Genomic DNA, 13,983 nt, shown 5'->3' with positions numbered 1-13,983 from the left:
CTTTTTTTTGTGCAATTAATCATCCATCCATCCATTTTCTACCGCTTATTCCCTTTTGGGGTCGCGGGGGGCGCTGGCACCTATCTCAGCTACAATCGGGCGGAAGGCAGGGTACACCCTGGACAAGTCGCCACCTCATCGCAGGGCCAACACAGATAGACAGACAACATTCACACTCACATTCACACACTAGGGCCAATTTAGTGTTGCCAATCAACCTATCCCCAGGTGCATGTCTTTGGAAGTGGGAGGAAGCCGGAGTACCCGGAGGGAACCCACGCATTCACGGGGAGAACATGCAAACTCCACACAGAAAGATCCTGAGCCTGGATTTTAACCCAGGACTGCAGGAACTTCGTATTGTGAGGCAGACGCACTAACCCCTCTGCCACCGTGAAGCCCGCAATTAATCATTAACTTAGAATTTAATGTCAGCAACACAGTGCAAAAAAGTTGGCACAGGGGCATTTTTAACACTGTGTTACACGGCCTTTCCTTTTAACAAGTTGATGTACGGCTTAAGTTGTTCGACAGTCCAGGGTCTCCATTGTGGTATTTTAGGCTTCATATTGCACCTCACATTTTCAATGGGAGACAGGTCTGGACTACAGGCAGGCCAGTCTAGTACCCGCACTCTTTTACTATGAAGCCTCGTTGTTGTAACATGTGGTTTGGCATTATCTTGCTGAAATAAGCAGGGGCGTCCATGATAACGTTGCTTGGATGGCAACATATGTTGCTCCAAAACCTGTATGTACCTTTCAGCATTCATGGTGCCTTCACAGATGTGTAAGTTACCCATGCCTTGGGCACTAATACACCCCCATACCATCACACATGCTGGCTTTTCAACTTTGTGCCTAACACAATCCGGGCGGTTCTTTTCGTCTTTGTTCCGGAGGACACGTCAGGCTGTCCAGTCTGGTACCTCCACAGTTTCCAAAAAAACAATTTGAAATGATGACTCGTCAGACCACAGAACACTTTTCCACTTTGCATCAGTCCATTTTAGAAGAGTTTGGGCCCAGCGAAGCCGGCGGTGTTTCTGGGTGTTGTTGATGAATGGCTTTGGCTTTGATAAGTAGAGTTTTAACTTGCAATTACAGATGTAGCAACCAACTGTAGTTACTGACAGTGGTTTTCTGAAGTGTTCCTGAGCCCAAGTGCTGATATCCTTTACACACTGATGTCGCATTGAGAAATATTCTTAAACTGTTTGAAAATTTGCTCAGGCATTTGTTGACAAAGTGGTGACCCTCGCCCGTCCTTGTTTGTGAATGACTGAGTATTTAATGGAAGCTGCTTTTATACCCAATCATGGTACCCACCTGTTCCCAATTAGCCTGTTCACCTGTGGGATGTTCCAGATAAATGTTTGATGAGCATTCCTCAACTTCCTCAGTCTTTGTTGCCACTTGTGCCAGCTTTTTTGAAACATGTTGCAGGCATCAAATTCCAAATGAGCTAATATTTGCAAAAAATAAAGTTATCCAGTTGGAACGTTAAATACCTTTTCTTTGCAGTCTATTCAATTTAAAATAAGTTGAATAGGATTGTTCCTGCTTTGTCTGGATAACAAACCAACGTAAGTTTTGATTAAGGTCGTGCAGAACTCGCAGGAATTGCTTTGATTTGGCTGATTTGGGGGGGGGGCTGTGTTCTATTCAATAAGGACAGACTTACATCCTCTTGAGCTTCTTGTAGGAGGAGAAAGCTCCTGGCGGGACGCTTTTGATCAAGTTCTGCTCCAAACGACTGCCAAGACACACAAAGAGGAGGAGAAAGTCAATGTGAAAGTCACAATATTTATACAATCATGACTATGACACAAAGATATTTGTTGCACATTTTATTGAACATCTTTGTTATTTCTGTATGTTTATTACTATCATTTTAACACGGGTCCATATCACAGGTGGAAGCCAACTGCAGCAGAATTAAATGGAACCACACAAATAGAACAAAAAGCTCGTTTTAAACCGAACAAAACATGATATATGTGAACGGACCCTTGGCAGTGCAAATAGATTTGGCGCTGGTGCATAAACACATTATTATGGGACTGTATAGTTCCAACTCCATACAGTAGACCAGGGGTGTCCAAAGTGCGGCCCACAGCTAATCGTTTACCGGCCTGCCACACATTCTGCAAAAATTGCAAAATTGGTAGTATTGCCAAAATTCCCAAAAACATTTGAAAAAAAAAAGTGGAATGAGGTTAAATCTATTGAGAAAAAGTGCCAAGGTTGACACAAAGCTGCCATGAAGACATTTTTTTTTCCTTTTGTCTTTATTTTCTTTTTTTTTCCATTGCTCAAAAAATGTTATAGTGAATTATTACTTAAAAACTACCCTTTTAAAATGTTTTATGTGGAAAAAATATTGCATATGTTGTGTGGTTGCCATATAAAAACATCAACGTTTTGACAAAAGAGCACAAAACAAATAGAACAATAGTTCAAACTTAAAATCGACAGATATATCGGACGTTGACCTTGAAATTTAAGTGTTAAAAGTAAAAAATAAAAAAATAAAACTAATAAAAATGCATCACTTTATGAGTGGGGAACCTTTGGGATCTCAAATATATTTAGTAGGATTTTATTTAACTTTTCACTGGGATTACTCAAAAATATTAAATAATTCAATTCAATGGTGTCCTGCATTATTGATCTTTGAGGGCTTTAATTGCTAAATAAAGGAACTCTGCTGAAGGAATCAATAAAGTTCTATCTATCTATCTATCTATCTATCTATCTAAATACTGCATATTTCAGTGTTACTATAAAAAACAAAGTTGTCTTTGACAAAAAAGGCATAAAACCTTATTTGTTTAACTTCATATCAACCTCTAGTTGATATAGAGATTTACTGTAAGCATTGCCTAAAAAATAATAATAATAATTTGACTTATTTTTAACATTTTAATGACTGAGACCCTCTATGCTCCCCGGGAGCCCTAAGGATTTAAAAAAAAAAAAAAAAAAATCCATGTATTTTGTTATGGTTTGAAAATGAAAAATATGAAAATGGCCCCCGCATGCTGTGGAAAAAGTTTGGACACCCCTGCAGTAGACGATCGTGGTGGCTCAATCGATACTGAAGCATCACCCTCGACCCCATGAAACAAGGAGTGATACTGTGTCCCCTTGATGTGTGTGTTGCTTTAAGAGGAAACAAATATGTGACCGAGCTGCTGTATCATTTGATTGTGAAGCGCCAAACTGTTTTTTTTTTGTAAAAAATGCAGTGTTAAACTAAGGAAAAGGTATTTTGATATTATAACACCAAGCAAGCATGATATTCTTCTTTTTCTCGTTTACTCTCTGGTCAATATGTACTAAATGGACCAAATGTGAGTGTTTCACATTTCCGTCCGCGCAGACTAAGCACGAACAGTGTCCACGCAGCTAGTGAGTGTGCCACACACTCACCGAGGCATTATTCGCATATCACTTGCAGACTGCATCATTAATCTGCTTTTTAACACAGCTCATACGTACCTGGTATAATTATTATTTTTTTTTGTTTAATTTGCAAACACAGACAAAGAGAAAAGAGAACAAAAGCAACAATATGTGCAGGAAAGGTTAAGAAGACCCTAAGAGCTTGTGAAGACACCGGCCCCAAAACCTCACATTTTACACAGCAGTAAAAAAATAACATTAAAAATTAAAGCTTTGGCTGCTGCCCCCGCGACCCAAGCCCAGATAAGCGGTACAAGATGGATGGAAGGATTATTACACAGAGAAAAAGTTGTATACACATGTGTTATACATCAGTCTCATAGTAATAACAGTTGTAAAGTGGCTTAGGGCTTTTATAAGGACGCCTTGGTGCCGCTATTTTGAGACTCTAATGCATAGTGAATGTAATGCAGTTGTTGTATTGAAGTGGGAATAGCAAACTTCCTGTGGATTTTAGTTGGGGGCGGTCAGTGTATGAAATATAGGTCTCAGTGAGACCTACATTGAGGTTTTTGTTTCATGTGTGTATGAGGGTCCTACAGTTTTGTCTGAGCAGAAAGCCGCCATTGTGTGACAACAGCAGCAGCGCAATGGTTCTTTGCGGGCTCATAAAATCCAATTAATAGTAATCAAAACTCTTTCTTTAACTTTTAATCAGAAGGGTTCAATCTCTCTCTGTCAGTGGATGAAATATAGGTCTAACGTAGACCTACGTAGTGGTTTTTGTTTCATGTTTCTACGACATTCCAACTGGAAGTTACAGTTTTGTCTGTGTTTTCTTCCTAGGGGGCGCTAGAGCGCAATTTTGAGTTTTGGGGTTTGGTTTTTTGATTAAATCGCAATTTTCCCCAGTCCTGATGTGTGTGTCAAATTTGGTGAATTTTAAAGCATTTTAAGGGGGTCAAATTACAGCTCAAAGAGTATAATAATAATAATAATAATAATAATAAAGAATAATAATAAAACCTTAGCAATTTAATAGGGTCCTCTATCCCAAAGGGACATCGGTCCCTAAAAAAAATAATTAGAAGAGGCAATTCCTGAATGGATTGCGTGTGAATGCTCCAATGCTGATGTTGAAGTGAAACGCTAATAGAATGTAGCGTGAATGTAGAAATGGTTTAAACGCTAAAATGGTTTGCAAGTTGAAGAGTTTGAATTTTCAGGAAAAACTGAATTTGGTTTGGAACTTAGTAAAGTGTTAGTTTGAATATCCAGGACGAGGGGAATGTGTTGATGTTGGAATGGTTTGAATAAGTTGGAAAATGCAGGAATTGTGCAACTTGTGAAAATGTCCCATTCATTGCAATGGGAACTTCCTGGAAATTTGGGAATTTTGGGAAAAGCGGGATTTTTTGGAAAAAAATATTAGGCGCATGAGCTGAATTGGTTGGTGGTTGGAATTGTTTAAATCGGTCAAGAAATATTGAATTAGTAACAGTTTTTAATTTAGAAATTTCTGGAATTTCGGGAAAAACTGGATTTTTTTCTAGTTCCTTGTCCTGACTAAGAAAAATGTTTTGACAGTGGAATGGTTGAAATTGGATGAAAAATGGGTAAGGGCTAGTCAAACTTATTAGAAAGGGTGGAAATAGGTTACCAAAAAACTGGAAATTTGTTGAATGTGGCAACAAGGTAGTTTTAATGTCCAGGATGAGTGGAATGAGTTGAAGGTGGAATAGTTTGAATCAGTTAAAACATGTCAGAATTGTGGAAGTTTGGAAAATGGACAATTCAATTTTAATGGGGAAAATTAATTTAAAAAAAATAATAATTATGGGAAATCTGGGAATTTTTTTTAAAGAATTGTTGAAGTAGAGCACACACTTCCTGAACAGGCTGAATATTTCGAAGTTGGAACAGTTTGAATCAGATAAAAAATGTGGGAATTGGGGAAATTTGAAGAATGTCCTATTGATTTCAAATGGAATTTCCAAAACATTTTGGAATTTCGGAAAAAGCAGTATTTTTTTTGAAAATGGTAAAAAAAACTTGAATGGTCTGAATGATTTAAAATAGTTGGTGTTGGAATTTTTCAAATTGGTCAAGAAATGTTAAAGTAGTAACATTATTAATTGAGGAATGGTATTAGGGAATTCCTGGAATTTCGGCTAAACTGGTAATTTTTCAATTTTGAAAAACAACTTTTTTTTTTGTCCTGATTACAAGGAATGTTTTGACGTTGGAACGGTTGAAGTGGGTTGAAAAATGTGGATGCAGTAGTCGACAGAAAAAAGTGTGGAAATAGGGCTATGGAAAACAAGGAATTCTGGAATTTCTTTTAACTTGGAAAAAAGGGTTTGAATCTGTCGAAAAATGTGGAAATGGTGGAAATTAACTAAAAAAGCCAATTCATTTTTAAATGGGAAAAATGTCCTGGAGAAACTGGAATTCTGGGAAATGTTGGAATTTGTCAAGGGAAAGCCCGCAATTCCCTAATAGGATGTAAAAAATAACATAACAGCACAATAAAATAGACAAATACATATTCCAGACAGCAAACATCAATATTATAAATCACCTCAGACTAATATGGACTCCAACTGTTTTTGAAAAGAAACCTGGTCTACCAGAGAATAAGAGGACGTAACAGGATGGATCAGCGTTGCTCATGTAAAGAGGTTGTCACTATATTTAACGAGTGTTCAGATCTCCTCAAGATTGTGTTTATTAAAACAAAAAAGGACAAGTGACTCCAACACCCTGGTGATTTTTAACTTTTTTTCAAGATATTAATCACACTGCACCCTTAAATTATTTAAATTAATCCAAAAAAGGCCTCAAAATTTGGACTAAAATGTTATTTTACTGTCAGAATGTTTTACTTCAATCAATCAGGTAGGAGCATCTCCTCATCCGGAAACATCAAGAAGGCCGGAAATGTGTCCCGTCAAAAACTCTCCGACCGGAACTTTCTAATAACTAAAGTTCCTTGGGTGAATAATGCAAACTCACTACACCAGTATGTTTTAGTGCTTTCATGGCTAGTTTACTGACAGATATAAGTAAGAACTTTACACTACTCTATGTTAGAAATGGCAACAGCGGAGGATGAATGTCCCATAACAAGAAAATAGAGACAAAGAAGAAGCTTCTAGACTACGAAGGCGGACTCGCGTAATTTTTCAGGATTTATGCAGATCCCAGATACAGATCAGCAGGTAGATTTTGATATATATTTTTTGGGTAGATTTCAGCGCTGTGTGTAATGTTCTATATTTTCAATGGAACATATACAATGTTGGTGTTGTTTACTTGAGTCATTTTGCCATCATAGTGCAGTCTACACATATCTCTTATGTTTGACTGCCATCTACTGGTCACACTAATCATTTCACCATGTACAAAATAAAATTGCTTCAGGGTTGGTAAGCAAAACCAGATGAAAAGAAGATGCTTATCGACTATGGACTCACACAATTTTTTAGGACTCATGCAGATCCCAAATACAGATCAGCAAGTACCAGAAGGTAAGAAAAGTTGCTTTTGCATAATATTGCGAAAAAAAACACCAGATAATGTCTTACCTTATAAACACACACTATAATAACACCCCTATGTTTAATGCGCCGACAATCCATCAAGCGGTGCGGCTTCATGGCTTACCAAGGTCGTACTAAAACTTTCTGAGAGATTTTTTAGCGCCATGTGTAATGTTCTATATTTTCAATGAAACATATAAAGTCTTGCTGTTGTTTACTTGAGTCATATTGCCATCATAGTGCAATCTACACGTATCTCTTATGCGTGACCGCCATCTACTGGTCACAATTATCATTCCACCTTTTACTGAATAAAATTGCTACGAGGTCGGTAAGCAAAATCAGAAGAAGAGAAGAAGCTTATCGACTACGGTGTAGGCAGAGAATTCAAAGGTGGACACGCGCAACTTTTCAGGACTCATGCAGATCCCAAATACAGATCAGCAGGTACCAGAAGGTAAGAAAAGTTTATTTTGCAAAATATTGCGAAACAAAACACCAGATAATATGTCTTACCTTATACACACAACATAATAACACCCATGTTTAATGTGATGTCAATCCGTTAAGCAGTGCGGCTTCATAGCTTACCAAATTCGTACGAAAACTTTTTGATAGATTTTTGAGCGCCGTGTGTAATGTTCAATATTTTCAATGGAACATATAAAATGTTGTATTGCCATCATATTGCAGTCTACATGTGTCTCTTATGTGTGAATGCCATCTACTGGTCACAATTATCATTCCACCACTTACTGAATAAAATTGCTACGAGGTCGGTAAGCATAACCATAATTATTACGTACATTAGGCGCAGCGGGATATGAGGTGCACTGTCGACTTTTGAGGTGGAAAAAAGGATTTAAGTGCGCCTTGTAGTCTGGAAAATACGATACATGACTAATGGGATATTTATTTGTGATTAATCGCATATGTCTTTAGGACAGCCCATGTTTGTTGTGCTTTTCATGTTTTTTTTTTTTGTGGCCATAAAAAAAAATCCATGCACATGAGTCATGGCCAATTATGCAAATGAGATAATGTTGCTATCTATCTGCCCCTGTTAAAAAGAGATTGCAGTTCTTTAGAATACTTCAATGTGTACTATTAATAGTCTTGCATGTAAAAATGCAAACTGTAGTCTTATTAACTCTCCGAAAACGATTTATTTTAAAATACACCTTTCACGCGATTCTTTCTCCAACCGACGGCGGAATGGGAATGTAACGACATCTTTTTGGACTGATTACGCTGGCAGCGAGACTCCAAATCAGTGTGTTTGGAGACAACGCACAGTGGTTTGGTCTCACTCCGCATGCGGTCTATTCATATATTGTTAATACCCTCTTTTTGGGAGGAGGTAGTGGAAGGATGAGAGCGCTAGAAAGTGAGGAGAGGGGCTGGAGGGATGAGGCAGCTAAAAGGAGGATTAGAGGAAACCTGTGGATGCACAAGGAGAACATGGACCAAGGCCGGGACCAGGGTCGCTTGTCAACGTGATGAATGGCATCTAATCCCGCCCTCTTATACTCCTCCACCTCTTTAACCCCCACCCTGTCCTGCTCTCGACCTTCAGCCTTGTCTTGCCATCCCTCCATCCTTGGGGACATGTTTGTTAGGATTAGACGCACTTACAAGATTGTGGTTTAGACTACAACACATTAATGCTGCTAAATCCTCTAAACACCCATATATATATATATATATATATATATATATATATACATATATACAGCTGAGATAAGCGCCAGCGACCCCGCGACACCGAAAGGGAATAAGCGGTAGAAAATGGATGGATGGATATATATATATATATACACACAAATTTATATACACACATATATACATACATACAGTGTGTGTGTATATATATATATATATATATATATATATATATATATATATATATATATATATTGCATATGTACACTAATATATATACACGTATATACAGTGTGTGTATATATATATATATATATATACACACACACATATATACACATATATACACACACATATATATACACATATATACATATATATATATATATATATATATATATATATATATATATCTTGTTTTTACCACAATAGAGGGTAAATCTTAAATCTTGTATATATAGTATATATTCCCCCATTTTATAACATTCTTAGAAGTAGTATTGTGGTAAAAACAAGAACATGTGTGTTTCACGTGTAAAGACAAAGAAGAAAACCATTCACCCCAAAATGTATTTCAACATAATATATTACTTTTTTTGGGGTGGTGGGGGGCACATTACATTAAAACCTGGGTAAATTATATACACTGTAAAAATGAAAGTTATGACATAACTATAGAGATATCAATATAAATAACCATACAAATGTTTCATATAATAAATGGACCAAAATAATAAATAACATACCAAAATATTTCAAAGTGTTTAAAAAATATAACATTAATTAACTATTTTTAATTTATTTTCTCAGGTTGTGTTATGTGCGACCATGTCTGTTTACATTTTGTGTTGGTTGGATTTTTTTTTTTCCGCACCATGACTAGGGAAGGTTGCTTGCATTGGGTAGTATAGGTAAATGCTGCACACGACCAGAAACGATGTATGAGGTTACATGGCGATCACTTGGTGTGGCTGTTGTGTAAATAGCAAATGTGTCGCATTGCTCGCTTAAGTCAGGTGCTGTTTTTCCTTGAGTGCAGTTGAAGAGGAGTTCAAAATGTCTCCCAGCAGGAAACAAAAACAAAAACACACGTTTACAAAAATAAGAACAAGTCTTGCAGTCTTACATCTCCACGATGCCCTCGGGGAGGTTGGCCGGTATTTCAGTCAGGCTTTTGCGGCGGCAGTCCACGATGTTGTTGTTGCAGCTGCAGCTGGGCGGGCACACGGCCACTAGGGGCGCGCACGTCCTGGTCTCGGTGTGGGCGGGGCCTGCGGACAAGCCACCGAGTCACGTGAAGGAACATAAGGGATTTTGCGAGGGAAACAAAGTGCTTTCAAATTCACTCCTTCCAGGTTTTTGCAGCCTTTTTGTGTGACTGACAGTTTTAAACCACAGACTCTTAAAAATAGACATTAGATGGCAGTAAACGTACACCATCAGAGATAATTATAGGCATACTTGTGAGACCGTATGCATGCTAATGTTTTTTGCTAGCTTTTTAGCTAATTGGGGCAGTATAGCTCGGTTGGTAGAGCGGCCGTGCCAGCAACTTGAGGGTTGCAGGTTCAATCCCCGCTTCCGCCATCCTAGTCACTGCTGTTGTGTCCTTGGGCAAGACACTTTACCCACCTGCTCCCAGTGCCACCCACACTGGTTTGAATGTAAAAATTAGATATTAGGTTTCACTATGTAAAGCGCTTTGAGTCACTAGAGAAAAAGCGCTATATAAATATAATTCACTTCACTTCAAATTGTGTATGTTCAAACCTAAAAATATTTTAATTTGTATTAGCATGCTAGCATTATCATGCTTACGTTTTATGCTAGCAGTTCAGCTAATTTTACATGTTTACATCTAAAAATTGTACATTGGAATACTTGGTGCTATCTTGAAAGTACACAAACATGTTATATTTCATCATGTCGATGTTAGCACGGTAGCGTTTTATGCTACCTTTACAAAATTAAAATTGTATCATGGATTTTGATGTTTGGCACCTTTTTAAAAGTATGATAACGTCTCTTATGTCAGCATGCTGACATTTGCATGCTCACATTTTATGCTAGCAATTTAGCTAATTTTCTATGTTAACACCTAAAGATAGCATGTTTAAATGCATGGCGCTATCTCAGATGCACGACAACTTGTCCGATGTAATAATGTTAACGTTCGCATTGTAATGTTTTTTTGCGAGCTTTAGCTAAATGTGTATGTTTAAACTTAAAAATTATGGATTTTGATGATTGGTGCCATTTTGAAAGTATGATAACGTAGCTTATATTAGCATGCTACAGTTTTAGGCTACCCCCGCGACCCGGCTTTGGATAAGCGGAAGAAGATGGCTGGATGAATACGTTTCAACATGGTGGTCATTGTAAACAAAGCAATTATCATCACATATAAAAATCTGTCCATTTGCTCGGTCAGATTAGTTAAAACAAAAACATGGCAGCCAAAACATCTTTGCAGGGGCCTCGACAAGTAAATGTCCAAAAAGTCATTGACCATTTGTCTAATGATTATAAAACTTTAAGGATATGACTATTATTGGGGCGGTATAGCGCGATTGGCTGAGTGGCCGTGCCAGCAACTTGAGGGTTCCAGGGTCAATCCCCACTTCCGCCATCCTAGTCACTGCTGTTGTGTCCTTGGGCAAGACACTTTACCCACCTGCTCCCAGTGCCACCCACACTGCTTTAAATGTAACTTAGATATTGGGTATTATATGAGTATTATTGGGGCGGTATAGCTCGGATGATAAGAGTGGCCGTGCTAGCAACTTGAGGGTTCCAGGTTCGATCCCCACTTCTACCATCCTAGTCAGTGCTGTTGTGTCCTTGGGCAAGACACATTACCCACCTGCTCCCAGTGCCACCCACACCGGTCTAAATGTAACTTAGATATTGGGTTTCACTATGTAAAGCGCTTTGAGTCACTAGAGAAAAAGTGCTATATAAATACCACTCACTTCACTTCACTACACGCATGCTTGCATGTCTTATGACGACATTTAGGGGGCGCATTACATGGAAATTAAACATATGGACCTGCATGCAAAGTGCCTATCTTTTATTCATGAACGTGGTTGACAAAAATGTCTTCATTATCGACAAAACAATGAAGTATCGCTCTTACGAAAAGGTAGGTATGGAGAGACGGAGCCGACGAGCCGACAGCGGGCGAGGACAAACAGCGGTCCTGACCAAGATGGCGGCCAGGAGGCGGCACACGCCCGGGGCGACACTGCAACCATCAGAGTCAGGTGTGTACACAACACACCTGCTCTCAATCCCTGCAGCTTCTGCTGCAGCATAAAAGGGGAGAGGGAGGAGCAATCGTGGCAGAAGTAGGAGAGGAAACGACAACCGGCAACAAAGACCACGAGAGCGACGAGATCGACCCAGAACAAGATGATCCCCAGCGGAAGACGCAGCCACCGGCCACCGAAAGGCGTGCCGCGACGAGCAGGAAGAAACGGCGCGCTAGAAATTGGCGCGACCGACAGGCAGGAAAATGTGTTTATTGAAATAATAAACCAGAGTCAAACCTGCTACAATGCGTCTTGCATCGATGGTCACAACAACCCACACGATGATGGCTGGAGACCTGTCACAGTAGGTAACCAGGAAATACGTTCCCTGTTAGTGAAGTTGTGGCCCACCAGAGAACTATACAACGCGAGGAGCCCTAATCGGGGTTATGTCGACGGCAGCGATGAGGCCAAAGGCAAATAAAGAGGAAGCATCCTGACAGGCTATTAGCACAAAGCTGAATCAGACGCCTCCAAACAGCGATAAGAGAAGGCTTCTTACGGGCTGAGCACGAACACACACACACACACGCACACACGCACGCACGCACACGCACACGCACACGCACACACACACACACACACACACACACACACACACACACACACACACACACACACACACACACGTCTCAATGCTGAGGTGTCTCTGGACGATAGCCCTGCTTAATGAGACAAGGTGGACTTTTGCAAGCATTTAGCGACCCCTAAACATTCATCATACTGAGCGTTTGTGGCTGCATAAAAACTAGCCTTTAGGGCCTTAAACACAGGCTGGACTCTATTTATTAATCGTTTGGTCACTCATGATTGGCTAAATTAGCTTAAGTGCCCGCTGGTACCTGGTGTTTACATGTGCACGGCGGCAGGCTGATGCAGTATTGACGCACGGTACTTTCCTTCCTTGTAAATGATCCACTCAACGGATAAAATAACGAAACAGTACGATCCAAAGACTGAGGCCCAAGCTGTTTGTTTACATGTTTTTTTGTATTTCTCTTTGCTATTTGGGCTTATTGGACCCTAAAGGCCTACTGAAATGAGATTTTCTTTTTTAAACGGGGATAGCAGGTCCATTCTATGTGTCATACTTGATCATTTCGCGATATTGCCTTATTTTTGCTGAAAGGATTTAGTAGAGAACATCCATGATAAAGTTCACAACTTTTGGTCGCTAATAAAAAAGCCTTGCCTGTACCGGAAGTAGTAGACGATGTGCGCGTGACGTCACGGGTTGTAGGGCTCCTCACATCCTCACATTGTTTATAATCATAGCCACCAGCAGTAAGAGCAATTCAGACTGAGAAAGCAACAATTTCCACATTAATTTGAGCGAGGATGAAAGATTTGTGGATGAGGAAAGTTAGAGAGAAGCACTAAAAAAAAAAAGAAAAGGCGACGGCTCCAGGCGGCGGCAGTGGGGGTGATTCAGATGTTATTAGACACATTTACTAGCATAATTCTGGAAAATTCCTTATCTTATTATTGTGTTACTAGTGTTTTAGTGAGATTATAAAGTCATACCGGAAAGTCGGAGGGCTGCGGTGAAGGCCAGTGTCTCTGAGAGAAGCCAATGGAGGAGCCAAGATCACAGCTGCTTTTTTGTCAGCTGCAGTAGGTGGTCGCATAATCAGCTAAAGTCTCCGGTAAGAGCAGACTTAATATCACAATTGGTTGACATGTGGTAGCGTAACATGTTCGCTTGACCGCTCTGTGTTAAAGCTTCACAACAAACAAAGAAACACCGGCTGTGTTTCGGTTGCTAAAGGCAGCTGAAATCCACCGCTTTCCACCAACAGCATTATTCTTTATAGTCTCCATTATTAATTGAACAAATTGCAAAAGATTCAGCAACACAGATGTCCAAAATACTGTGTAATTATGCAATGAAAAGAGACAACTTTTAGCCGTAAGTGGCGCCGGGCTGAAATGTCCGCTCCAACCAATAACGTCACAAGCACGCGTCAACATAAGCGTCATCATTCCACAACATTTTCAACAGGATACCTCGCGGGGAATTTAAAATAGTAATTTAGTAAACTAAAAAGGCCGTATTGG

The 13,983-nt window shown here is 39.4% G+C and overlaps 1 protein-coding gene across 4 annotated transcripts in view; it reads right to left on the bottom strand.

Annotated features, from left to right (window-relative positions):
• slit3 (slit homolog 3 (Drosophila)) overlaps nt 1–13,983 on the bottom strand; it is a 601,438-nt gene that overhangs the window by 207,351 nt on the left and 380,104 nt on the right. For all 4 annotated transcript variants that reach the window (XM_061891595.1, XM_061891594.1, XM_061891593.1 and 1 more), the window contains 2 exons: nt 9,738–9,882; nt 1,684–1,755 (listed from right to left, as the gene is read on the bottom strand). In XM_061891595.1, the coding sequence (XP_061747579.1) occupies nt 1,684–1,755; nt 9,738–9,882 (217 nt within the window). The remainder of the gene's footprint in view (nt 1–1,683; nt 1,756–9,737; nt 9,883–13,983) is intronic.

Source organism: Nerophis ophidion, linkage group LG29 (genome assembly GCF_033978795.1).
Source record: "Nerophis ophidion isolate RoL-2023_Sa linkage group LG29, RoL_Noph_v1.0, whole genome shotgun sequence".
NCBI classification, from domain to species: domain Eukaryota; kingdom Metazoa; phylum Chordata; class Actinopteri; order Syngnathiformes; family Syngnathidae; genus Nerophis; species Nerophis ophidion.
This window is presented reverse-complemented; position numbering and strand designations above follow the sequence as displayed.